Raw genomic sequence first — 24,775 nt, forward strand, 5'->3', positions numbered from 1 at the left:
AAAATTGTGATTCCACACCTCTGTTTGGCACAGCTGCAGGCTCTCTTTTAAGATGTGTAGCGAAGCCTGCCTCTTTTTCCTTTTTTTTTTTACTGTTGTCCTTTGTGATGTGTTGGGTGTATACACAGGAAATGTGGACGTCAACCGGCACCACTGTATGAATGGTAAAGACCTCTAAACTTAGAAGAAGCAGAGACGTACGCGTGAGGATGAGGGCCAATGTCAGGCCAATTGCTGCTACCAGGAGCAGCGCGGCAGCAGAGACCACCACTCTACCCCGACCACAGCGTTGATGCCGCAGTGGCAGAACACACACCACAAAGAGACCCCAACCTCGGCCTGAATGGTAACACACAAACACACACGTTTATAGAAGACATGCTATCATTCGATACACAAACTGTCATGTTGTTTTTCATCATTGTTTGCATGGCCAAAATACTCCCAGGCTGCTTAAGGCCTACTTTTCCATGCACGCTTACCAGTTTGTGGTTTAATTGGCTCAGGGGTGGACGAGGTCACTCGAAATCCCTCCGCACGTTCTTCACACTCCCCCTCCAGCTCAAAGGCAGGGTTGCAGAACACATTCTGATTGCAGCAGATGATATACATTCACTGGACAGTACATTAGGTATACGCACCTACTAGCATCCAATGCAAAACCTGCATCCAAATCCAGAATAAACAACGCTATGTTGTCTTTAATTCATTTGTCTGTGTGTGCCCTGGCGACCAGTCCAGGGTGTACCCCCTCTCTCGCCCGAAGTCAGCTGGGATAGGCTCCAGCATACCCTAGTGAGGATAAGCGGCATAGAAGATGGATGGATGGATGGAGTTGTGGCTGATTTGACATTGCTATTAAAGTGTAATAAACATTTCAGCATGCTGCATTTTTATGTGTCAAAGTCGTGGCACAGAGGGCCGAGACACTGCATGTTTTCTCTCCAACCAGTTTCTTCAGCAGGTGATTTAGTTGATGAGCTGCTTCTCTCAAATTGAAGGAGATGTTGATCATTAAAATCACCCACTTTAGTGACCAGCTGGATAGAAAACCTGCAATGTCTCGGCCCTCCATGGCTTGGACACCCCTGCAATAGAGTGTGATTAGAAGCTAGCGGAGAGCATAATAATTGGCTGTCATGCCTCAACTTTGCATTTTGGAAACTTGAAGGAGAACACTAACTGGTATAGGTGGGTTAAAAGTGTTGAGCATTTTGTGAAGCGTACCGGTGATGGCTAAAAAGGAAAAGGGTGACGATAACCAAAAAAGACAGCAGTGGAACTTCAGCCTCTAGCCACCCAATGAATAACAATGAAACAATGAATAATGATTACGTACACAATTTGCAATTCACTTTACAACATACACTACCGGTCAAAAGTTTTGGAACACCCCAGTTTTTCCAGTCATTTATTGGAATTCAAGTCGTTGAAGTCCAATGAACAGCTCCGCTGAGTGCGATATCATCCTCTCATTCTCTCGTTATATTACGTCCTCTCACCATCGTGTTTCAAATGTTTCTGACTTGAAATTGTACAAAAGTGGTGAAGTGCCAGCGGTTAAAAAGTAGGTCAGGGTTCCCCAAAACTGAAAACTAATGTATATTTCAGAATTATACAAAAATGCCCGTTTCAGGGACCACAAAATGCGTCAACAATTTAAAGCTGCTCTGCAGAAATGGAGGTTGATCAAGCCTTGGCAGTTGGTGCAACTCATTCCTGCAGATGTTGCAAGTTCTGGAGTACTTAGTACCCCCTCTGTCTGCATAAAAGCAGTGTTTGGAACACACTATGGTACTATGCCCTCGTGAGCATCAGTTGAACTGTACTGAACTCGAGAACGTCATTTGTTGCGACAAAAGTGGCAAGAAAAAAGGGAATGAACAACGGAAGAGACACAGACCATCTAAACACTTCAAAATGTAGAGAAATTTGAGTGTTCTAAAACTTTTGACCAGTAGTGTAAATATACTTACTACTTACAATAATTTATTAATTTCCAGCAATACCATTTATCCTTAAGAACGTTAAATTGTTACAGTTAATGCAGGTTTTACGATTAACAAATTGACATCATTTCCCGCACGGGAAAATTGTTTTAACTTAGAAGTCGACCGGCAGGTACTTCACCATGGCCCCCCCGCTATCTCCATCGATTTTCACCTTGTAAATGTCTGAGGCGTTCGAGTTGATGACTACTTGGCTGAGATCAGACATCTTTGCTGCGCTGCTCCTCTGTCAGGGAACCCAAAGACACTCCATGTGTCCACCGGGAGACATTAAAGAACGAGTGCAAGTGTGAAGCTCCAGCGAGGTACAGGACTCCTGCGTTGCATCAGAGCAGCCTTATGACGGACATCCATCGATACGATCCACACAGAGATGTCAAAGAGGCCGTATTCATTCCACTTCCAAAAATACACACGTCTGCACTTCTCATGGTTTGAGATGTTGGAGTGCCGACAAAAGACTTCTAGAAACTCCTTGCCAGTTTTGAGCAAAGCCGAGTCAGCTGAGAGGACTGAGCCCTGAAGGAGGGGGGCCACACAGGGGTGGGGGTCCCTGTTAAAGCCCTGTAATCCCTATTAATGATCTCCTTAGCTTCTAAAACGTGTTATTTATACATGTTCACACGTGGATAGAACTATTCTGCTCCTAAAACTAAAAAAACTAAACAAAAAACCTGTGCGGGTGAAAGTGTTATCATCGTCATTTTGGTGAAAGTACATACGGAGGTCACAGTTCCAAAAACTAGCTCTATAAGCATCATGAAACATGGTTACTTACACATTCGACACTCGGCATTTGAAACCCATCAAATTCTCAAACCATTTCAAGTCTGTAATGATTTATAAAAACTATATGATCTGTTTTCGTTAATTTGCTCCAAAAGGTTGAACACAAACAGGAACCCGAGGCAATGTTTCCCATAGGAAATTATGTAAATCCAATGAATATATTCCAGACACCCAAAGAATACATTTTATAGAGAATAATGACAGTTCTACATGTACAATCAAAGTGAAATAATACACGACGATGACGCGGACTTCCCGTACATCCCGGTGGGATCAAATTCCATAGTGTTTCTCACGTTCTTTATCAAAGTGCTGGCACGCACAACTTTCTTTGGCCCCATGGTGGGTTATTTAGCGGTCGCAATCAAGAAAAAGTGCACGGACAGCGAGTCAGCAACACGTAGGGTGCTTTGCTTGGGCACGCGGAACGTAAACCAGCGGTGTCCAGACTTCTTCAACTGCATATGAAACGCGTATTTGGGGGCCATTTTGATCATTTTTATTGAGTAAAAAGAATTTTTAAAAGACATTTTTGCTCTTTTTTGCCATTGTTGTGTTTTTTAAAACTTAATTTCTACAATGTGCCACAGGCCAATAAAAAACGAGCAGCGGGCCGGTAGTTCGGACACCACTGGGGTAACCAGACTAGTTTGTTATGTGCTACAGTACGAATGTTTTGTCAAAAGGTGGGGCATATGAAAACCAAGGGTTGGCCGTACGCGACAATACAGATAAAATCTTTTGGCGGTCCTTGAATGCACCATTGTTATGCAAGGTGAAGGTGACACTTCTAGTATAATTTCCTATACTATATGACACTTCCACATCTTAAAAAAAAAAAGCATCTGTTCATCGATCATCTTACATTATTATTCATCAGTGGTGAGCATCTGTACACGTTAAACTTTAAATGTGTTAACCAAGTGTGTGAGGCACATATGGGGCTTAAAACTGGATTGTGATGTGCACCAACAATGGCAGGAGGGTTTGGGGGTGGAGGAGCAAGCAGTTTCATGGATGTCTGAATTACTTGTGTTTTTCGCTGCTATATCTGGAATGAAAACCCCACGAAAAGCAGGGCACTAACACATTTTCTGCCAGATGTCACGGGACGCTGCTTGACTTGTGGTAACAGTTACTTATTCATGATCACAAGGTTTTGCAGAAAACTACAGAATGTCGTCACAGGCATGTTGTACTATTTATTGTCAAGTTCTTACAGCCTAATACTGTACAAAAATGTATTTCTCTTAAAGTTGATACAGCTGATGTGCCCACTTTTTTCCTTCATGACCGTTTGCTGGGACATTTGTTCGGAATCTTTATTTGTTGTTGATAAAAGCAAATCTTAAGACCATCATCCCTCTGAGAACTGTCTGAACAAGGTTTCCGACTGGGTGTCTTTAAAATTAGGTACAAAGTGGATGCTGAGAATCTCGGAGAATCCCTCGGAGAGAGCAGGAGCCACAAAGTGTTTTCTGTTTATCGAGAGAGAAAAAATGTCACTACACTGCGCAAAGATAGGATGAGAGCATGACATCACACATTGGGACTTAATACGTCTAAAATCATTTTTAAAAAAGCATGTAGACGAAACCGAGTGAGAACTAAAGCTAAGTGTTCTTGGCTGGTGTCACTCACTTATAGCTTTGGAAAACCATGTCGTTGACTTTCATATGTTTGCTGTCGGAGGGCATCATCTCGCGAAACTGGAAACAACAACAATGCATTAACAACTCATCATGAACGGAACATGCGACAGCGTGGAGAGGTGAATCGTACTCGATTGTTGTGTTTTGCTTGTTCCAGAGTGGCTGAGAAGTGGAAACAACGGCAGGCCACGCCCGCCGCTTTGGCCACATCCAAGTACCTGTAAAAGAAAATGCCAAACAATGATGCAGTCAATGTTGTCAATGTTCTCTCTCTCTCTCTCTCTCTCTCTCTCTCTCTCTCTCTCTCTCTCTCTCTCTCTCTCTCTCTCTCTCTCTCTCTCTCTCTCTCTCTCTCTCTCTCTCTCTCTCTCTCTCTCTCTCTCTCTCTCTCTCTCTCTCTCTCTCGACTGAGAACAACATAGCCGAGCAGATGCGCCCTCTGCTGGCAGACGTAGTAATAACAGGATTCTGGAGCAGTCGTGGAAGAGGAAAGATGACATGACAATGACATGAAATGCCGCTATACGTCAAAGAATACCCAAAGACGGGGCTATTCAACACATTTTCATAATACCGCGGGACTGGACTCCTCTTCTGTACTGTATATAACGTATTCACTTTAAACTTTTACTTCAGCAAATGGGCGATACTGAATAATCATACATAATGTCAGAAAATATCAAAGATCCTCAATATGACAGGAGCTCTACTGTTAAGGACCCACATCAGTGTTTTTTAGGAATCTGCAGCAAAAATGTTAAACTGCAAAATGTTGAACTGGAGTCTCAGGCCGCCAGCTGAACATGGCTGCTCTAAGATGTATTCATTAGTCACTATAGTTGTCCCTCGTTTATTGCGGTTAATTGGTTCTAGACACGACTGCGATAAGTGAATTTCTGCAGACAGGATTCAATATTAATACATGGAATATATATCTAAATATAAATGGAGCATAGAAAACCTGTTTAGGACTTTCACCATTATTAGAGCTCGGTAGGCATGAAATAACACCCCTATAGTCACCTTTACACTCCTATTATTCTTTGTTTACAACACATTGCTCACCTGTAAGGGACCGGCTACGGCATCACTGTAGGGACACGAGACGGCCGCTGCTTTAAACATTAGCATGCTGCTGAGCTAACTAGTTAGCCTCCAATTTATTTACTCCAAACTCAAGAAAGGGTTTCAAACAGACTGGACAAAGTAAGAAGCCAAAATCTTACCACTTCCACATGGAATGGGAGAACCTTTTTCAATATTGACATGTCGGACGTGCCATGGCTGCCTACCTGCAGTGTTAAGGTAAGGTAATGTAAGGTATATGTCTCAGTCTAACATTACTGACGCCTAGTGACCAGATTACTACATATGACTTGTCTTTCAATATTTTTTTGACTATTAATAGGCCGTAGTCAACCACAAAACAGTCATCATTAATTGATTATTTTTTGTAAAACTGCGATAGAGTGAGGGAGGGATGTTCACACCGCGATGTAGCAAAGGACGACTGCATATCCTTTTTTCCCATGTAACCGTAGCATTTAAGCATTTAAATATACATACAGGCACTGCAAGAAAGACACTTCGCGGGTTACCGTTTGCGTGACTCGGGGTCAGGGTTGGTGTTGTCTACGGCGACGCTGCGGCCCTCTTTCAGAGCACGCTCACATGCGGCCACACAATTCTGCCATGTACCAAGCGTGTCCTGAAAACGACACAAAACAGAGTTCCTTCATCACTAGCGGACCAAATGGTGATATTGTAGCGTTTACGACAGTAAATGTGTATACTGTAATTAAACACAATGTTTGGTTTGACCAATCACCCAAATTGCTGTTATCATTCTAAACAAGTTGTCCTACTGCAGAAGCGTCTTCCTAATAATCTGACAACAAAGTAAACAAAAAGTTTTAACGTTAACATACATATTTGTGCTGGCATGCAGTCATTTTGTCCCGGTGTCTGCGCTCAGTGCAGACCCTCTAGCAAAATGTATTAAAACCATTGATTCTCTGGGATATTTATGTATGGACACAACAAGTGGCTAATAGCATGACTCACCCTGTTGACGTACATGTAACCCTTGGGGATAACATGGGTGTGGAAGAATGTGGATTTGCCCGCTGCAGAGAAAAGGGAAGCAATTAGACGGACGTACCGGGAGAGAGATGTGAAAGACAAACTATGCAACACTTTCCACGTACATGCCGGGAAACCCACAGCCACGATGACTTCTGTCTGGGTGGAGGTGAGAGAGGCAGACGGTGGCTCATACAGTCGGGCAGCGGAGTCAAGCTTTCTCTAGTAATGATTTAAATATATATATAAATATATATAGATCACACATACAAAGGCTCAATCTCTACAGTTTGTGCAGTACAGTACAATACCGTAATTTCCAGTGTATAAGCCGCTACATTTTTCTTAAACTCTGAACCCCGCGGTTTAAACAGCAGTGCGGCTAATTTATGTTCTAATCTTGTGAGATCTCCTTTACTTCAGGTCATTACTCAACATAACAGCCTTACTCATGGTCTCATCTTACAAAGAACGCTAAACTCATCACACAGCAACTTAACAATCACAAGGTAGCTGAGAAATATACAAGTAGTAATACAAGCTTAAAATAAAAAAAACAACTATTTTAACTTGTTCACATCATTACACATCATTACAAAATCATTACACAGCAACTTAACACTCAAAAGGTAGCTAAGAAATATACAATAAAAGTAACAATACGAGTTTAAAGTAAAAAACAAACTATTTTAACGGCTACCCATCATGCATTTTGTTCTAGCAAAGCATTTCATTGGTTGTTGCTGCCAGGGTGCTGCAGTGATGTCAGCCCCCTCTTACCTCTGGGCTCCTCTGGCTCCCGCTGATGCACCCCGGCAGCCATAACCAATGAAATGCTTTGCTGGGAGGAAATGCATGATGGGTAGCCGTTAAAATAGTTTGTTTTTTACTTTTTTACTAAGTTGTATATTTCTTAGCTACCTTTTGAGTGTTAAGTTGCTGTGTAATGATTTTAGCGTTCTTTATAAGATGACACCATGTGTCAGACTGTTATACTGAGTAACGACCTCCTGCCATTTCCATTGGGTTGACAAGCTAGTTGTGAGTTTTTTCATACTTCATGATCGGCTCCTGTCAAACAAAGCACTACCTGGTCCTCACTGACTCGTGCACGCTACAATATGCCATTTTATGACATGGACATGTGTGGCTTATAGTCCAGTGGCGTATATATGTACAAACCTGTTTTTCTCTCTACATTTTGTGGGTGCGGCTTAAACACCGGAAATGACGGTACACACATTTTTCAGCTTGCTGTACACCTTTTTTTTTTTTTTTTTTTTTTTTTTTTTTTTTTTTTTTACTCACAGGGTCAAATTGTGGTAGGCTGTAAGGAGCGCTTTTCCAGCCCAGGAAGTACTCCTCTGGAGTGTGGAACTGTAAGCCAATATTCAGAGCAAACTGTAGAAATGCAAAAAACCCAATTACAGTTATCCTTTTTGATCAACTGTTTGCATCACACACACACACACACACACACTGTAGATGTGGTAAAACATCTTCAATTTCCTCAGACATGTTAAAAGTTCTGTATCTGAGGACATAAAGACTGAATCTAATGATTGAACTTTTACATTATTAAATATATACTCTTTAGCAGGTAAGAACTAACAATACAAGTACATTCATTTTCCAACATAAGAAGATAAAGAGGTCTAACCAGTCGGTCACTGCAGGAGAAGTCCTTCTTCTTCTTCCCTGGAGCCCAATTCTCAGGCCGACCTGCAGCATCTTTGAGGTAAAATCAGAGGATGTCACGGTATATACTCTATTGTACGTGGTCTATGCACTGCTCTTATACATCTGCTCATCTGCTTTCAATCAAATCGTACGCAATAGGGAACAACTACTGTCCCTAAAGGTGTGAAATCTGTTCATCAGACAGACGCCCCCAATAGTGAGAAGAAGCATGGCTATAAGGATGTGCTAAACACTAACTAGTCTCCGTTATAATAATCTTCAAACAAAGATGGCAAAGACTAACAATAAACAGTAATGTTGGCACTAACATGTCACAAAAGCACAGTAGGAGACCGGGGGGGGATGATCCAGTGTTGCCATGGCATGATGCAACATTAATACAAATAGAAGACATTAAGGTGAGAAAGGCCAAGCTCTGACTTGGGTAAATTTGGAGGGGAAAATATATCTAAACACTTTGGAAACAAAGGATGTCACAGTTAAGCTAACTTACCTCCAACATAAAAACTCTGTGTCTTGTCAACAGGAACACAATCATTGGCCTGTGGAGGAATCACACGCACTCCTGTTAACTCCTGTGATGTTGCAATACAGCTTTACTCTTTGCCGCAGTAATAAATACTGCATTTTTTAATGTACCTTTTCAGATAAGTGATTCCACATTCCCATTGTTGGTTTCCTGTAGATTCCAGGGCCAGCTGCTACAAACACCTTTGAAACGGACAAGAATCCAATCAGTGTACACACGATGACATTTTATCAGCACAAGAGGCAAGTTAGCATAACAAAGAGGACATTTGTACATATTTATTTACGCTTTCTTGTCAAGACATGCACCGACCATCTAATGAGATGTAATGCAAGCGCTGTATGTTCTTTATTCAAATGAAATTATGACGACACAGTACAAGTCTACACCACTACACACTACAAACACAGAGTATACAGGGGATATATGTACATTACTGTGTACTCTTACCTAGCAGAAATAATAATCATTAATTACTATGGCAATGCTTTTATTCTGAAGCTTATTTTGCACTAAACAAGAAGTGACTGTGTGCACACTTAAGGCTGTGTAGCTAGACAGTCGCTGAGGAATGAGGACGTTGACAATGCTACAACACGTCGACATATACAGAACAATTTTCGTAGAAATGAACCCGTTCCATGTAAAATCTTATGTGGAGAAAAGTGACCGACCATGAACGTCAACTTCGACTTAAGCGGACCCTTTTAACTCATTCAATCCCAGACATTTATCAAAAGACAACCCCTTCAGTAGCGGCCATTTTAGATGACTTTGACTGACCTTTCAAGGCACACAGAATATTGGGTTCTATGGCTATAGAAACATGGAACCTACCAAAAGAAAGCCTAGACTCCCGTCTTTCTTCAGAAAAAAAAGTTAGTTTCTACCTTTTTCCGTTCTTTAGCAATCAGCAGTAGAACATAGGTAAGTTTCAGGAAAATATCAGTTCATCACTAAAAAGGGAGAAAAATAGCTTTTTGTGAAAAGATGCTTTTCAAGCATAACTTTCACTTTGTCACTTTTTCCTTTTGCAACAGCTGAAATATCTAAACAACTATAACAAAAAAAGGGTTGTTTTACATCAAAATAAGAATTTATTTACCAATACAACACCGTGAACTATTAACAACTTTCACATTTGGAACTGAACCATGTGTGTGTGCCTTAAAATTTCCCTACAATGCGTGACCTTCTGCACGTGACATTCCTCCACGCTCTCTCACTTCCTCCTCTGTCATGTGTGACTCTTCCATTGAAATGATACCTGCCGAGCTCTTATCAAATGCACTTCTGCCACCTTGTGGCCGTTTTTATGGCTTAAAAGTGCTCTGAAATGTCAATGCATTAGTGCAGAGTTGCATCATCACCTCTTTTTGCCTCTCACACAAAAAAAACGTAAAAGACGTATAAATACGTTGTTGGGATCGGCCATAAAAACTTATAAATACGTCTTTGGTATTGAGTGAGTTAATAATAATAATAATAATAAAAATAATAATAATAACAATAACAACAAGATGGACTGGGCCTTGATGAGTTGTTAGACACTTGACTGGTTGATGACTCAAGTGGGTTCCACTGTATTGGTAGGCTTGCAATTGACTAGTTTTAGACTCAACATCCACCTGCACAGGCAGCTGCAGTGTGGCGAGGATGTCTTCCACTTTTGATTTGAAGACCTCTGGTCTCAGTTTTCCTCGAGCAATCCCCATCTGGTTGGTAAAGAACACCACCTAGAGCGAGAAAAACCAAACCAACATATGAACTGACTTTTCAATGCTGCGAAGTTGACTTAACCCGCAGAGTAAATATAGTTTTGCTCCTTCTTACCTTGTATCCTTTTTTGATCAAGCTGGCCAGCCGAGGTTGAATCTCAGGGTAGAGAATCCTGTTAATGACACAAACCAATACCTCTCAAATGGACTTTTGCACAAGGAACTTTTCTAACTGCAGCTTCAGGGGTTGTTCACATACTTCCAGTCATCCGGTGCAGTTGGAAAGACTTTGCCAGACTTAGTGGTGATGATGCAGCCGTCTATGTCAAAGCCAGCGACCTGGGGAAGAAATGCATGTTGACGTGGCAGAGATATTGCAACTAGCCCGATTGGCAAAGTATTTATTGTGTATTCATAAGAAAATGCAATACGGATAATGACTCCTTCTATAATAGACGCCATGCCTCAACAAAGCCACATGGCGGCTGGAATTGCCTTTACCATGACATCTGTACACCTATCTATATTATCACAACGTACACCACCTGCACGGGAGACATGGTATCTATACATTTTGCGGGGCAGTTTAAAGTGAACATGCAACTATATGAAAAGATGACACCTTGCTGGAAGCCAACAATATGAAATGTAAACATATGTATTAATAATATAGTGCTGGTGATCATACTTTTTTGTAAAAAAAAAAAAAAACAAAACATTTAAACATGAACAATATAAGTATTAAAAAATTGATCTACAAAATAAATCAGTAAATAAAAGGTCCTCCAGCCCCTACATGAGAAAATACAGTATCTCATAGACTTCCGATGACAAAAACCTGTAAACCAATACTAACAAAATCTTCAAAACTAATGATTTAAGGATTTTTTTTCATTTAAATGGAATCACATCTCATGTTACATCCATAAACTGTATTGTACTGCATAATATAGTTTGTGTATGAATTTATTGCATTGTAGTGCCCACCTTGTCACTTCCTCTGACGCCAGCTGCAGTATAAAGCATGAGGTTGCCAATCTGCTGCCACACGCTCTTTACGCAGGCTGAGGAAGGAGAACACGAGGATGATGCGGGCTGGGTGGTGTTGTCACAGCTCTCAGACTTCTGTGCCAACTCCTGTAGCTGCCTGAGCTTTTCCTCAACACATTTCTCATCTTCATCCTCATCCACTTCCTCTTTATTCCATCCACCTGAGGACGCCTCATCTCCTCTGGGGCGCTTTGCATCAGGATGCTCCCTTTCTGAGGTTAGCGGCCTTTTTGACGACTGGACAGAGATGAAAAGTGGTGTGACTTGACTGAAATACAAATACCCTAGATGCTTTAACCAATCCAGAAAGTCCTTACCTTCATGGGAGAGGTAGAAAAGAAATCCTTTATACTGCGCTTGGGCGGACTCCAAGGCGCCTCTTTTTCACGCCCGTTCTTCCCTTCTTTTGTTTTGCTTGCATATTTCAGCCCTCTATGTGCAGCACTGGAAGCAGCTCTGTCTGAGCTTGAAGTGAAGCAAACTTGAAACGGGTATTTCTGGTTGACCAGGTAGAGGGTGCCACCATGGCCGAGTTTACCAGACTGGCCACGGCCAAGCTTCTCATCCTCCAGAAAACTGGGATTGGGCCCCAGCTGGGAAAGAACACAATAGAGCATTTATGCAGTTATCTTATTAAATAAAATAAAAGCCAGCAGGCAAAAGGCAGGAAATTCTAAGGGGAGCTACTGTGTCGTCACTTGAGAAAACCCAACAAAGACAAATAATAACTCGATAATGTGTTTTACGTTGAGTGTTACCTGGCACCTTTTTTTTTTTTTTTTTTTTGAATCACAAAGCTACAGTGAACAAGAATCTTAAGGTGGATACATAAGAGAGGTCCCCACATGTTCCACTGTTTGTCTTCATACCTGAGTGACAACCACATCCTGGTCTGCAAAGCAAGCCACCACCTTCACTGGAGGAAACACAAACACCTGTCAGAGCCACACATGCGACGAACAAAAAAAAGCACGTCACGTATCAATCATGTTTCAATTTTAAATTCTGGTGTTGACTTTGCCTCTCGAGCTCGCCTCTTCCTGCTTTGACTAGATAAGACGTAACACATACACGTAACACGTAACACGCAACACGCATTAGTTATGTTTGCTGTCAGCTGATAATAGTGTGGCAAAGTATACAGACTAACGTTAGCCATCATTGAATGCATCATAACCAAGAGGGCCCTATGAATCCATTTGATTTTTTCCCCAAATTCCGTTTTTAACACACTAGTGTGTACTTTTGTGACAGTAAATAATAGTTCTGTTACGTAATTAAATGCAAAAGTCCTTACATTTATTGATGCAATACATCACTGCCCAATTTTGCACAATATTTCAGAAGCGGATGTAGCGTGGCTAACGGATGTAGCGTGGCGAGTGACTTCCAAAGGGAGAGGGTGGCAACAGAGAAGGCTCTGTCCCTCCAAGTTTGGTGCTTGGTCCTAGAGTAGGTCAGGAGGTTTGCATCTGAGGAGCGGAGGGACCAGGAGGGTGCGTAGGGGTGGCGCACGTCTTTAAGGTAAGAGGGGGCCTGGTTGGGAAGTGCTTTATGGGTGAGTAAGAGGATTTTGAATTGGATGCGGAAAAGGATAGCGAGCCTGTGGAGGTTCTGAAGGACCTGGGTGATGTGGTCTTGTGAACGGATACGGGTGAGGAGGTGTGTGGCAGAGTTTTGAATGTATGGGAGTTTATAAAAGCCTTTGGCTGTTGAGGTGAGGGAGTTGAGGACTTTTATGAGGATGTCAGATTTGGTACAGTTGCGTTTAAGAACATTTGTTTGCATCCAGGAGATAAAATCAGAAAAACAGTTTGAGAAGGTAGAGTGGGTCTAAGGGTTGATGAATTTAGTGGATATGCAAAGTTGGATGTCATTAGCGTAACACTGGAAACTGAAACCCTGGCAATGGATAATCTGACCGAGGGGGAGGAGGTAAAAGATGAAGACGAGAGGACCAAGCACTGAGCCTTGAGGGACGCCTTGGGAGAGGGGGGGCAGTAGAGGAGGAGCGGTTGAAAAAGATTAACTGTTTCGCGGTCTGTGAGGTAAGATGTCAGCCAGGTGCGGGTGTCATCCGTGATGTGGAGAGAAGATTTTAGGCGGGAAAGCAGAATGGAATGGTTGATGGTGACAAAAACAGCAATGAGGTCCAGGAGGATGAGAATAGAAAGTAGGCCAGAGTCAGAAGAGAGGAGGAGGTCGTTTGTGAACTTGAGGAGGTGGTTCCTATGCTACGGTGAGTGTGGAATCTAGATTAAAATAGTTCAGAGAGTTTGTTGTTGATTTGGGTGGCAACAGCACATTCAAGGATCTTGGAGGGGAAAGGTATCTTGAAGATGGGGGTAATGGCAGCCAGTTTGAGAAACGAAGGGACAGTAGAGGAGCTGAGAGGGGAGTTTACAACTCGAGTGATAATTGGGGAGATGGCAGGTAGGCAGTGTTTAACAGTTGATGGTTAAGATGAGCTGGGAGCAAGAATAAACTAGAATAAGCAAGAATAAACCTGTCTCTCGTCCTAATTTCACAACTTGCACTACGTCAGCGGGCATTGTAAAACGCTCATTAGCATTAACTAGCGGTAAAACACACACAGTGTAAACACACTCATATGTCCTGAGTCGCACACACACAACCCCACTAGCATTCTCTGCTAAACTAAGCTAGCCCCGCTATCTTCCATTCACGCTCCGAAAGAGAGGTGTTTCTAATGTTTTTCGCCAACTTTTGCCGGTGTTTCAGGCCGCTGTTTTGACATTTTAGTTCGGGAAGGGCAAGCTAATAGTTTGTGACGAGATTTCACCATGATTTAGTGGCCCGCCCACATAAACGTTCTTGCACCTCACGATGACAGCATTTCATTTACATTTCATACATTTCTGCGAAATTCCATGTTGAACAGTAGATCCCGTTTTTATTGGCCATTCCGTTAATGTAGAAATCATAGGGCATAGGGCAATCATGTGGCAGCGAGACACAACATGGACACCTCTTTCCCGTTTTGTCATGAGCTATTTCTTCCATTCAATTCAATTCAATAATGTTTTTCTTTATCAAAATGCTGGCACTTGAAACGTTCTTTGGCTCCATTTTGGGTTATTGACTTGAGAAACACTATTGAATTCAAGAAATAACTCATGGCAAAACAGGAAGGTGGTGTCCATGTTGTGTCTCGCTGGGAACAGTCGCATCAAGAATCAATGAAGGTAAAAGTAACCTTAAAAGTTCATTTATCCCTTTCATCCATCATTTATTTGCATTTATATGCATAAAACTGTAATTGTAAAACTATAAAAACTGGTTTTGTGTAAACATTTATGGCTTTCTGGAACGGATTAATTGGATTTACATTACTTCTTATGGGAAAAATTTGATTCTAAATGGAAACTAACCGTATAGTTTGTGCAACGTTAAAGGAAAACAAAGAAATAAAGATATTTAAATAAAGATTTAAAAAATGTAATGAAAATTTAGTAAGGGTAAATCAAATCAGAATAAATGGAAAAAATAATAAACTAAAAAAAATGTTGCGTTCACCTTGGTGTCTGGAGCACTTCTTGTCGGTGACTCCGGTGTCTGGACCCCGACCCAACAGAACCGCTCGTCCGTCCTCCAGAGGGACCCGAGCTCCAGAACCACTGACTAGCACGCACAACATCGGAGCACCTCGAGGTAAACTTATTCAATAAACTACTAATAAAAGTCGTTAAGGGCCATTAAACACCACCGAACGCTAACAGGAAGTAGTATCAACTTTGCGCGGCAGTTATTTCAATGAAATATCACGATTCTAACCTGCTTTCCAACAAGTCCATTGAGGGCCGTTGTTTGGTAGTGGTACCGTCGGTCCTTCACAATAATAGGGCAGTCCGGAAACGTTTTCGCATTAAAGGTTCCGATCAAACTTTTCCGCAATTTCCGGAATTCTCAACAGAACAGCAGGTAAAAGCAACTGCGTTTACATTTTTGGTGTAAGATTACATGTATTCTTACATTTGTAGCGTGTTTGCTGGTAACGACAGCAGCGGTAGCATTTACTGCTCCGTAAATGTTTATTTAAAAAAATACATGAGCGTAAATAATATGAACGGGGAAAAAGAAGCTCAAGACAAGATAAAATAACGAGCTTGCTTTTTTTTTTAAAGAAAAGTACTGTTTTTCCGAGTTTGTAACTATTTACGTATGGGCTTATGATCTCTTCATTATGTTGGATGAATGTTATTTTCCTGGAAACCAAATGAGGTTACATAATTATGTAACTAGTGAGGTGTGTCCAAAGTGTGGACCAGGGGCAATTTTTTTAAATTGGCCCCTGCGATATTGTAAAAATTCAATTCATTCATTATTCATGATATATATTATTACACATAACATGAATTTGCTTGGTCATCTACAATACATAGCTAAGATTTTTATTTTTTTGTCCAGATATCTTTGACATACATTGAGTTGATTTTAGCATCTTTTGTGCACAAAATGTATCAAAGTGGCTCCCCACGTTCTTCTTTTATTTTCTCTTTGTGGCCCTGGCTGGAAAAGGTTTGGACACCCCTGTTGTAAATTGAGTGAGCGAGCTATTTTTGCCTGGTCAAATGGTCATTTATCCTAAATCACATTTGAAAGGAGCGCTTACTCACTCCCTGTCCACAACATGAGGTACACTTGCACAAACCAGTCTGATAATTTATTTTACTGAGTGTTAAGATATTAATACTCAGCTTTTACTGTATCTATTAATGCAACAATGGAGAATTAGCATTTGTAGCATTTGTACAACTTGAAAAAGCATCCATTTTGTTTTTTTAGGGTAAGACTATTAAGAATATGTTCACTGGAAGAGTTGGTCTTCCTTGCTTTTCATAAACTTAAACAAATAGATTCATGGACATGATTAGCAAGTTTTACTAGGGCGTGTGCCTTCCTAAAAAAAAGGGGGGTGGGGGCGAATTTTCAGGTGAGAATCCTGTTTGACATGTCATTGTGTCCAATAACATCTGATGTTATTCTTTCTTAAACAATTTTAATTGGTTGTTCTAATTGTACCCGCCTCTGTTATTGCTTGCAGTTTGAATAAACCTGCCTGCTGTCTTGTTGCTCTCTGTTTCTTTGACTTCAACTGCTAAATCTGGTAAAAAAAAAAATACTGCCTTGTAGTTTTTTACGTTTAAAAAAACCATCTTGTAGACTTCAATCTCACTTGGCTCAAAGCTGTTAATTAAGTTGTGATCTGTGAGTTTACTGTGTCTGTTGTTATGTATAAGATATAACCACCTCTTTTGTATTTTCACAGGGCATCCATTTGGTCTTCTGGCACTAAATTTCAGAGATTTCACCATGTCGACGCAGCCAGCACAAAATCACCAGCAGGGTGCCTATTTGGCCCTGATGAGAGGCTTGAGAGAGGTGGACCTGAGTGGCCATTCTGTTCCTAGTAACCTGATTCTGACTGGAGACCATGCCTTTCCTTTGATTATGAACAACCAGGGTCAGATCCTGATGGCTGCCTCACAGTACGGCTCCGGAAGGATTGTGGTCATAGGTCACGAGGCCTACCTGAGAAAATGTGGTGCTCTCGTAGAAAATGCACTGACCTGGCTGAGAGGAGATGGGTCAGACAACCTGTCAGTGGGCATCCACACAAGCGTTAAAGCAGTGGCTGATGATCTCAGCAGATCCAGTTTCCAAACCAAAGTTGTGGGGGCATTCCAAAAGAATATGGGTGTTGGTGTGTATGTAACAGATGCCTACAGCCTTGGTACAGATGTGAATGACCTGGTGGCATTTCTGAAAAATGGTGGGGGAGTGTTGATTGGAGGGCAAGCGTGGAGTTGGGCTGCAAATCACCCTAAGGAGAACACACTGCTTCACTTTGGAGGAAATAAACTGTCTGGTGTGGCCGGGATTTACTTTTCTGAACATCCGGGTGTGGCTGAATGGCTGCCTGTGTACCCTCAGATTCCATCTTCCTGGAAGGGTGTGGTGTAAGTATATTCTATTTTTATTTTAGTGTACATTTGCATTTGCAATATTGTTATACATATTTTAACTGTATTAGTCACTGTTTACTTTACAAAAAAAACCTTTTATTGTGGAAAACATGTATGAGTTGACATTACACGGGCCACACAGTGGCCTAGTGGTAGCATGTTGGTCACACAGTCAGGAGATTGGGAAGATCTGGGTTGTGTCCGTTGGGCATCTCTAGTGAGGATAAGCGGCATAGAAGATGGATGGATGGAGTTCATTACACAACGTTAGTTTGAGGGAAGAGCTGCTGCCTAAATTGGTATCGAACCCGAAGTGCTGGACAATATTGATATATCGGATATCAGTAAGAAAGCCACTATTGAGCAAATATTTGTCTTTCTTTGAAACTGCTGATAAACCACGTATTCTTTTTAAATACAGTGTTGGTAAAGATTTTGAGGAAGACTTGGAGTTCTTACTGCAGGGGATATCCGAGTTTGACATCACTGGTAATGCCATTGCTTCTGAGATTCTTGTTCATGGACAACTTGCCTTCCCCCTCGCAATGACAGAAGATGGACGGCCATTTATAGCCGCCTCCTATTATGGACTGGGGCGCGTCATTGTTGTGAGCCATGAAGGGTTTCTGGGAAGAGAGGTATTTTTACCTTAAAGACTGACTATTTTGTGTTATTTCACTCATTACTGTGTGCCGAGTTGCCAAATTGGGTCATTTGATGAACACGCCTGTCTTGTTATTTTTAATTTGCCTAACACAGGAGCTGGCTCCATTGTGGAAGAACGTCATTCACTGGTTGGATAAAGACCAACATGGCACCGTTGGCGTCCTGAAACGTCATGCCTTCGACCTTCTCAAGAAATCTGGCTTTAAATGTGAGATGACCGACTTCCGGAATGACCTGAGCGTGTTTGTGGGCTCAGCGTACGATGACAAATATGCAGAGGCGATCCAAAACTTTGTGGTGGAAGGGGGAGGCCTGTTGCTTGGCGGCCATGCTTGGTACTGGGCACAACAGCACAAAGGCCAAAACCCACTGACAGAGTTCTCAGGTATGACACGCCACCACATACACATCAGCTTCTGTCACAGTATGACTTGAACATCAGAACTGACATTGCTTGTAATTCCAGGGAACAAGATCCTCAACAAAATGGGCTTGAGCCTGTTGGGTGCAATCATTAGGGGAGGTGTCTTCAAGGCCCCTGTGCCCAGCCAGACTGTCAAAGACACCTACCACTTCCGTCACCTTCTGCAGCGCTTTGCTGCTCATGTAACTCAGGGAGAGGATCTTACCACGCATGACGAGCAATGCCTTAAAAAGTTTGGAAAGGACTGTACGACCTACTTAAAGATTAATGGCCATGACCGCTGCTCATACGCTCAGGTCCTGTCCACCCTCACGCATATCATGAAAAAATCAGGCATGCCTCAGGTAAGTAAAGTTCTTGGATATCCTGTAGATTACGCTGCACTTAACCATGAACCCCATTGTGACATCTTTTCTACTGATTTGGCCAAATTTAAGGTATGTGACAGCTGCCCAGTGACGTCTCCCAAAGACCATCTCCTCCTCAATGTGGGCGCAGAGGTATACAAGGTTTGCCCCAATCCTGACAGCCTGCTGCCTTACCTCATCAAGCAGAACCCCCTGTTGCCTGTTGTCTACAACCACAGGGTTCCATTGAACGTCAACACAGCAGGTTAAGCCTTGTTGTTGTTAGTTTTGGAGGCTCAGTCTTGAAACCATCCAATATTACATTGACTTAATTAACTCAGAATCGTTGATCTTTGTGTGTCAGAAAACGAAGAGTGGATCAGTACAGGTCTGTACCTGTCTCCTGGTATGAGGAGCTACATGGCTATACCTGCACAGATTGTCAACAAGAAATGGAAGGTATGACATGACACACAAATATAAATGATTATACTGGGGAACTGAATGAAAAAATGGTGCCTCGGATTGTAGACCTGATTCTAGGTACAGTCAGTTCCCTGAATAAGAACATGGCCTTCATTTCTTTCTACTGTAGGAGCTCTTTTTTGAGATCATTCACATATCAATAAATGTACCCCTGTCACAGCCTGTTTCCGTGTAGCAGGATTCTATGATGTGATATGATCAAAGGAAAAAGTAGTTTATGCAGCCTGTTGTGGTGTGTGCAAAAAATATCAGAAGTTCTTAGCCATTTATTGAATTTTGTAGTATGACAGTACCCTGGTCTGTGATTGGCTGGCGACCAGTCCAGGGTGTACGCCGCCTCTCGCCCGAAGTCAGCTGGGATAGGCTCCAGCAAACCCCCGCGACCTTAACTCGGATAAGTGGCATAGAAAACAGGTGGATGGGTGACCAACACTGTTCAGTGTTGTCAGTTATGTACTCTTGTGATGTTTGAACTTGTCTGTGGAAATCAATGCACACACACGTTGCAATATTCTACTTCCACCACAGGTCCAAATTGGCTGTCAAACAGATTTTCTTAAGGCTGAAGAGTTGAAGAGAGCACCCACCGTTTATGAGGAATTCCCCATTACCTCAGCGATGATGCAGGTGTGGAACTTGTGGGGGGGTCTCATCTACTTGGTGGCCCCACCTCAAACCCAAGTGGGAGGCATAGAGGTCACAGTGCAGGTGGCCGTATCAGCACCTTATTATAAATCTGGTGAGTAGGATGAGTTTGTAACAGTACATGCATGAGGTGTCTGATCCTATATTTATTTAAAAAATAATCTATGTTTTATAGCCAGGAAAATTCAGGAAATCTAAATATTCCTGTTGGAGATGTTTGACCGAATACTATAATCACTATGCATTTGTACATTGCAAAAGTGAGTCTATCCCTCAGATCCCCTCAGCAACCATTTTTACGACAGGATATTTCTCAAGGCATGACACATGAATATACTTTAGAGTAGTCAGTGTACAGATAGCATTATGGATTTACTGTCCACCGAAAATTACTCAGCACACAGCCACTATTGTCTAATTAGATGGCAACACAAATGACTGCCAGGATAATTATGTCTTGCCAAGCATGGTGCTAGCGTCACGGTCTGGTGGCTGCATGAGTGCTGTTGGCACTCGAGCTGCGGGTCACTGATGACACATGACTTCCGACACGCAGTGTTGCTAAACCTCCGTCCTGATGCCTGAAGAGTCGCGCTGGACATCGGACTGACGGATTAGACTTTTAGGTCGATGGCTAGTGCTACCGACTGTGAAGCGGTGGACGATGGTTCAAACCCCGGTCGTGCGCAGGAGCGGACCAGACACATGCACGAGTATGTCAAACCCAATACAATGGTGGGCCACTGTGTTCTTGCTGCGTTTGTGCTGCTCTGATACAATACAGTATGCTCGAGTACAGCATACGCCCATATATGTTATCATTCAGCATTTAGGACACATTTTGCAGTTTTGACGCATACTTTATGTTGAATAAAGAATATTATATATATATATATATTTACATATACATTTGGATAAAACCCTGAAGTACAAAGGGGGGTGTTACCTCACAACCTGCCAACTACTTTGACACTTGTGCAAACATACCCAAATCCAAAATGGTTAGTTTTTTTGGTTGTTGTTCATACTGGATATACCATCAAAATAGTTAAAATTATTTTTTCATCTGATGTTTTGACAGCCTGGGGTATTAATACCATAAGAGGTTAAAAATTGACACTCAGGTTAGGCACTTACTGTCTATGACTGTGTTCATTCCAGGTGTCACAACACCAGCTGAATGGTCCGTGCTGCGCACAGCTCCTTCCCCCTGGGCAGAGTTGGAGTTTGAGAACGTCGTCCTCACTTTACCGTCTGACGTAGTCCGGAATGTGGATCGGCCAGATCTGTTGGCAACGCTGTGGGACAGGATCATGAAAAGCATTGCTGACTTAGCTGCAAAACCACAAAAATTTTCCCGCAAAGAACGCTTTGTCGCAGATGTGCAGATTTCTCATGGTATGTGTTTGTTATGCTGACTGCCAATTTGCAAGATTTGCGTTATGTGCCCTATTAGCTAGAACTACAATCCCCTCTGGGACATTATCTGCATAACAGTAAATTGCGTGGCATCTATGCAAAAGGTCTCTTGATTTCCGATACATTATAATACTTTTTAATCCCTACATTTTAAGGCCATAACTCAGAAACAGGTGCAAAATATTTATCAAAGCATTAGCAAAAACAATGTGCCTTTTTTGTCTTTACGGAGTCCCATTGATGCCACTTGACGAGTGGGTGATCCACATGGAGGGTTATTGTACCTGATCATTTTCCAACCTTCAGGTTGGATGCATGCAGGATACCCTGTTATGATGCACAAAGCTTCGGCAGCTGATCTGGTCGATATTGAGCACGCCAAGAGTAAGGGCCTGTGGGGACCAATCCATGAGCTTGGACACAATCAGCAGAGAGAAAGCTGGGAGTTCCGACCACACACTACGGAGTGCACATGCAACATTTGGTCAGTGTATGTGCATGAAGAGGTGTTGGGGATCAACAGGGCAAAGGTGAGGTCCTTATTCGTTCTTGAAGCAACCGTTTACTGTTTGTGCTTTACATACACATCATTGCCTCCCCCGCTACAGGCTCACAGAGATCTCACTCCAGAGGACAGAAAGAGTCGACTGGAGGAATTTGTAAAACAAGGCAAGCCACTCAAGAAGTGGGAGGTGTGGTTGGCTCTGGAAACATACCTGCAGGTGAGAAACTAACTTTTCATGGTAACAGTCATTAAAATAACTATTACACCACAAACAGAACTAATGCGGATGAATGAAAGTGTGCTTCTTCTCACAAGTACTCGCGTTCCCTTTCACATAGCTCCAGGAAAGATTTGGCTGGGATGCCTTGAAGAGAGTGTTTGCAGCTTACCACACCATAAGCGACTATCCAAAGGACAACGACGGAAAGATGAACCTTTACGCTGAGACCTTCTCCCAAGCTGTGGGAATGAACCTGTCTGGGTTCTTTAAGGCCTGGAGCTGGCCTATAGATAGAGGCACTGAGGAGAAGCTATCCAAACTTCCTCCCTGGACTGACCACCCCATGGTCCAGTATGACTAAACGTTTGACTGCTATTGATTCCTGTGCAGAAAGCTACAGAATCTGCTCTTCTACTCTGTTTGTTTTATTTTAGTGACATGAGTACTATATTTTAAACTACTCTTGGAGAGGAGGTATCACTCTCCCAAACATGTTGCTGGCCTTTTGACGTTTCTCTTTATATCGGTTAAAAAACCCATTTATTATGAAATATAGACTGTCAGTGAGAGTAACCAAATGTTTCTCACCTCATAATATCCATGGAAAAGGGAACCATTCATTTTTACACACACATTCTATGCATGATTGGAAATATAAAGTCAGCCAATAGTCTTGTTCAAATCATGCACAAACTGAATTTGATCGCGAAACATCAGTTGTAATTGTTTTAAACCCCTAACTTCTTTTGCGTATCAGGATGTCCGACCATATGATGGTCATCACAGTAGTTTATTGTATTAATCCAAATAAGAAACATTCAAAGTATCCATAGTGTTGACATTAATTACAGTACATGTGGGATAATGACCACATGAATGACAAATAAGGTTGCATCCTAATTAGAATATGCAGGACAACACTGCATGCATTTGCAAGGCTGTAGGGGACAATAAAAGGCATATTATGTAAAGTAAGGATTATTTTTGATTAATTATGACGTTATTAATTGCTTGAGTGCATGTCCACGTGATACGTTTCAATGAATTCAGTTACATGAAGCGTTACTATTCATGTTGAGTGGCCAGACAAATAAATCATTTGCTGCAGCAACTGTCACTGTAATTGTCAATTTGTCGGGTGGAGAACATCATGACAGCTACACGAGTACAGCAGGATTTACAATTTCATTATAATAGTTTCACCCATTATGACAGCTTCCTCACAGCCACAAATATATTTTTTTAAGTTTTACCGTAATTTCCAGTATAAATTTGTAGGCAACAGAAACGGTGGGAGACAGAGCAAAAAAACAGGGCAGAATGAAATAACAATGTGGCATGTTCTGCAGGACAGCAGCGAGCACTTCCTGTCCTATGCTCTTATTTTGGTGTGCTGCACTTCCTGCCCCAGTGGTTTGTTGTGTAGCTGGCAACAGCTGCTATTAGTGGGGTTTAAAAGCCCAGCGCTGTTTCATTGTCTCTTTGCCTGTTGCTTATGTGTACCTCGCTTGTGCTGTCACTTACACGGTTCCCTTACCTGTTACTACTGCCCAAGTCTTCCTTGTATGATTTTTCCACAGAGCTTTTTTCACCTCTGTCGCTTTCTGTTATTTGCGCCAGCTTTATTAAAGTATTTTTATTTCCCACCACCCACGCCTGTCTCTGCATATTGGGGGTCAAGCACTCGACAGCACCAAGTTTCCTGACATACTGTATGAATACAACAATATCTTCTTCCATTTTATTATAGAAGAAAACTGAGAAATATACATCGACACAGGGATGAAGTCTTCATGCGTCGTGTCGCCCAAACTGAATAAATATCACACGTGTTGTAAACGTCATATACACACACGCTTACATACATGTTACCCATTCATCCCAGTAGTAGTAGTTTATGTCCATCGAAACAGACGACTAGCAAGCTGCTAGCATCATACGTAATTTCGTATGCTTTAGGAAAGCATTTATAACAACTGACAAGCTAGCATATAGACACGTCCAAATATTAACGTCAGCTTACACCTCCCAAGTTAGTTGCAGCAGCCATCTTCAAAGTTGAGGCGTCTCGTGACGCTTCTGCTAAGGCGGGTGCTACCATGGCAACCAAAAGTAGCGTTCGGTTAGAAAGGGATGGTTTCACGTGATTCATGTAATGCCAAATAAGTCAGTTACAAAGTACATTCAAGGTTCAAAGAGGGTCGGACATGTTTTAAAGGTCTCAAGACTGGAGTGTTGAGGAATTGTGGACACAGAGGAAAAATGTCTTCTTGGACAAGCTCTGATTCTTCAGTTGCATCAAATTCTTCAAGTAAGAGAATCATGACAACGCCTGTATTTCACAAGCCAATGTATGTGCATGTTTAGGTACAGTAGTCATTGTTTTCTTTATTCATGCATCATTTACACACGAGTCACATACAGTTGCTTGCAACATTTAATATTATTGCATTTATTATAACTTTCAATGGATGGCTAGTTTAAAAGTAAATTGTGACGCAGTGTAATATTCCTTGTGTTGAGCAGTTGTTGTAACTTTTTTGTAC

General features: G+C 41.9%; 2 protein-coding genes across 4 annotated transcripts in view; one reads left to right on the forward strand and one right to left on the reverse strand.

Annotated features, from left to right (window-relative positions):
* zgc:162193 (TRPM8 channel-associated factor homolog) overlaps nucleotides 1-23,826 on the forward strand; it is a 30,099-nt gene extending 6,273 nt beyond the window's left edge. The window contains exons 4-15 of one of the 3 annotated variants that reach the window (XM_054794223.1): nucleotides 129-346; nucleotides 16,821-17,511; nucleotides 17,939-18,155; nucleotides 18,277-18,568; nucleotides 18,650-18,951; nucleotides 19,045-19,219; nucleotides 19,319-19,413; nucleotides 19,969-20,179; nucleotides 21,247-21,483; nucleotides 21,811-22,034; nucleotides 22,113-22,226; nucleotides 22,348-23,826. In XM_054794223.1, coding sequence (XP_054650198.1) covers nucleotides 220-346; nucleotides 16,821-17,511; nucleotides 17,939-18,155; nucleotides 18,277-18,568; nucleotides 18,650-18,951; nucleotides 19,045-19,219; nucleotides 19,319-19,413; nucleotides 19,969-20,179; nucleotides 21,247-21,483; nucleotides 21,811-22,034; nucleotides 22,113-22,226; nucleotides 22,348-22,590 — 2,928 coding nt within the window. In that variant the 5' untranslated portion in view covers nucleotides 129-219 and the 3' untranslated portion in view covers nucleotides 22,591-23,826. Of the gene's footprint in view, nucleotides 1-128; nucleotides 347-15,323; nucleotides 15,473-16,600; nucleotides 16,659-16,820; nucleotides 17,512-17,938; nucleotides 18,156-18,276; nucleotides 18,569-18,649; nucleotides 18,952-19,044; nucleotides 19,220-19,318; nucleotides 19,414-19,968; nucleotides 20,180-21,246; nucleotides 21,484-21,810; nucleotides 22,035-22,112; nucleotides 22,227-22,347 lie in introns of those variants that run through there. The other 2 variants (XM_054794225.1, XM_054794226.1) reach the window with 2 other exon arrangements.
* pnkp (polynucleotide kinase 3'-phosphatase) lies at nucleotides 3,356-15,691 on the reverse strand. The gene is made up of 17 exons (XM_054794227.1): nucleotides 15,068-15,691; nucleotides 12,400-12,446; nucleotides 11,848-12,123; nucleotides 11,468-11,767; nucleotides 10,740-10,819; nucleotides 10,596-10,653; nucleotides 10,391-10,498; nucleotides 8,873-8,944; nucleotides 8,727-8,775; nucleotides 8,193-8,263; nucleotides 7,841-7,933; nucleotides 6,658-6,754; nucleotides 6,515-6,576; nucleotides 6,049-6,158; nucleotides 4,581-4,668; nucleotides 4,440-4,507; nucleotides 3,356-4,276 (listed from the first exon to the last, which is right to left on the reverse strand). Exons 1-17 carry the CDS (start codon nucleotides 15,186-15,188, stop codon nucleotides 4,156-4,158), a joined length of 1,821 nt encoding a protein of 606 aa, XP_054650202.1. The 5' UTR covers nucleotides 15,189-15,691; the 3' UTR covers nucleotides 3,356-4,155.
* Nucleotides 23,827-24,775: the final 949 nt, after the last annotated feature.

This window comes from Dunckerocampus dactyliophorus, chromosome 12, assembly GCF_027744805.1.
Source record: "Dunckerocampus dactyliophorus isolate RoL2022-P2 chromosome 12, RoL_Ddac_1.1, whole genome shotgun sequence".
Taxonomy (NCBI): Eukaryota; Metazoa; Chordata; class Actinopteri; order Syngnathiformes; family Syngnathidae; genus Dunckerocampus; species Dunckerocampus dactyliophorus.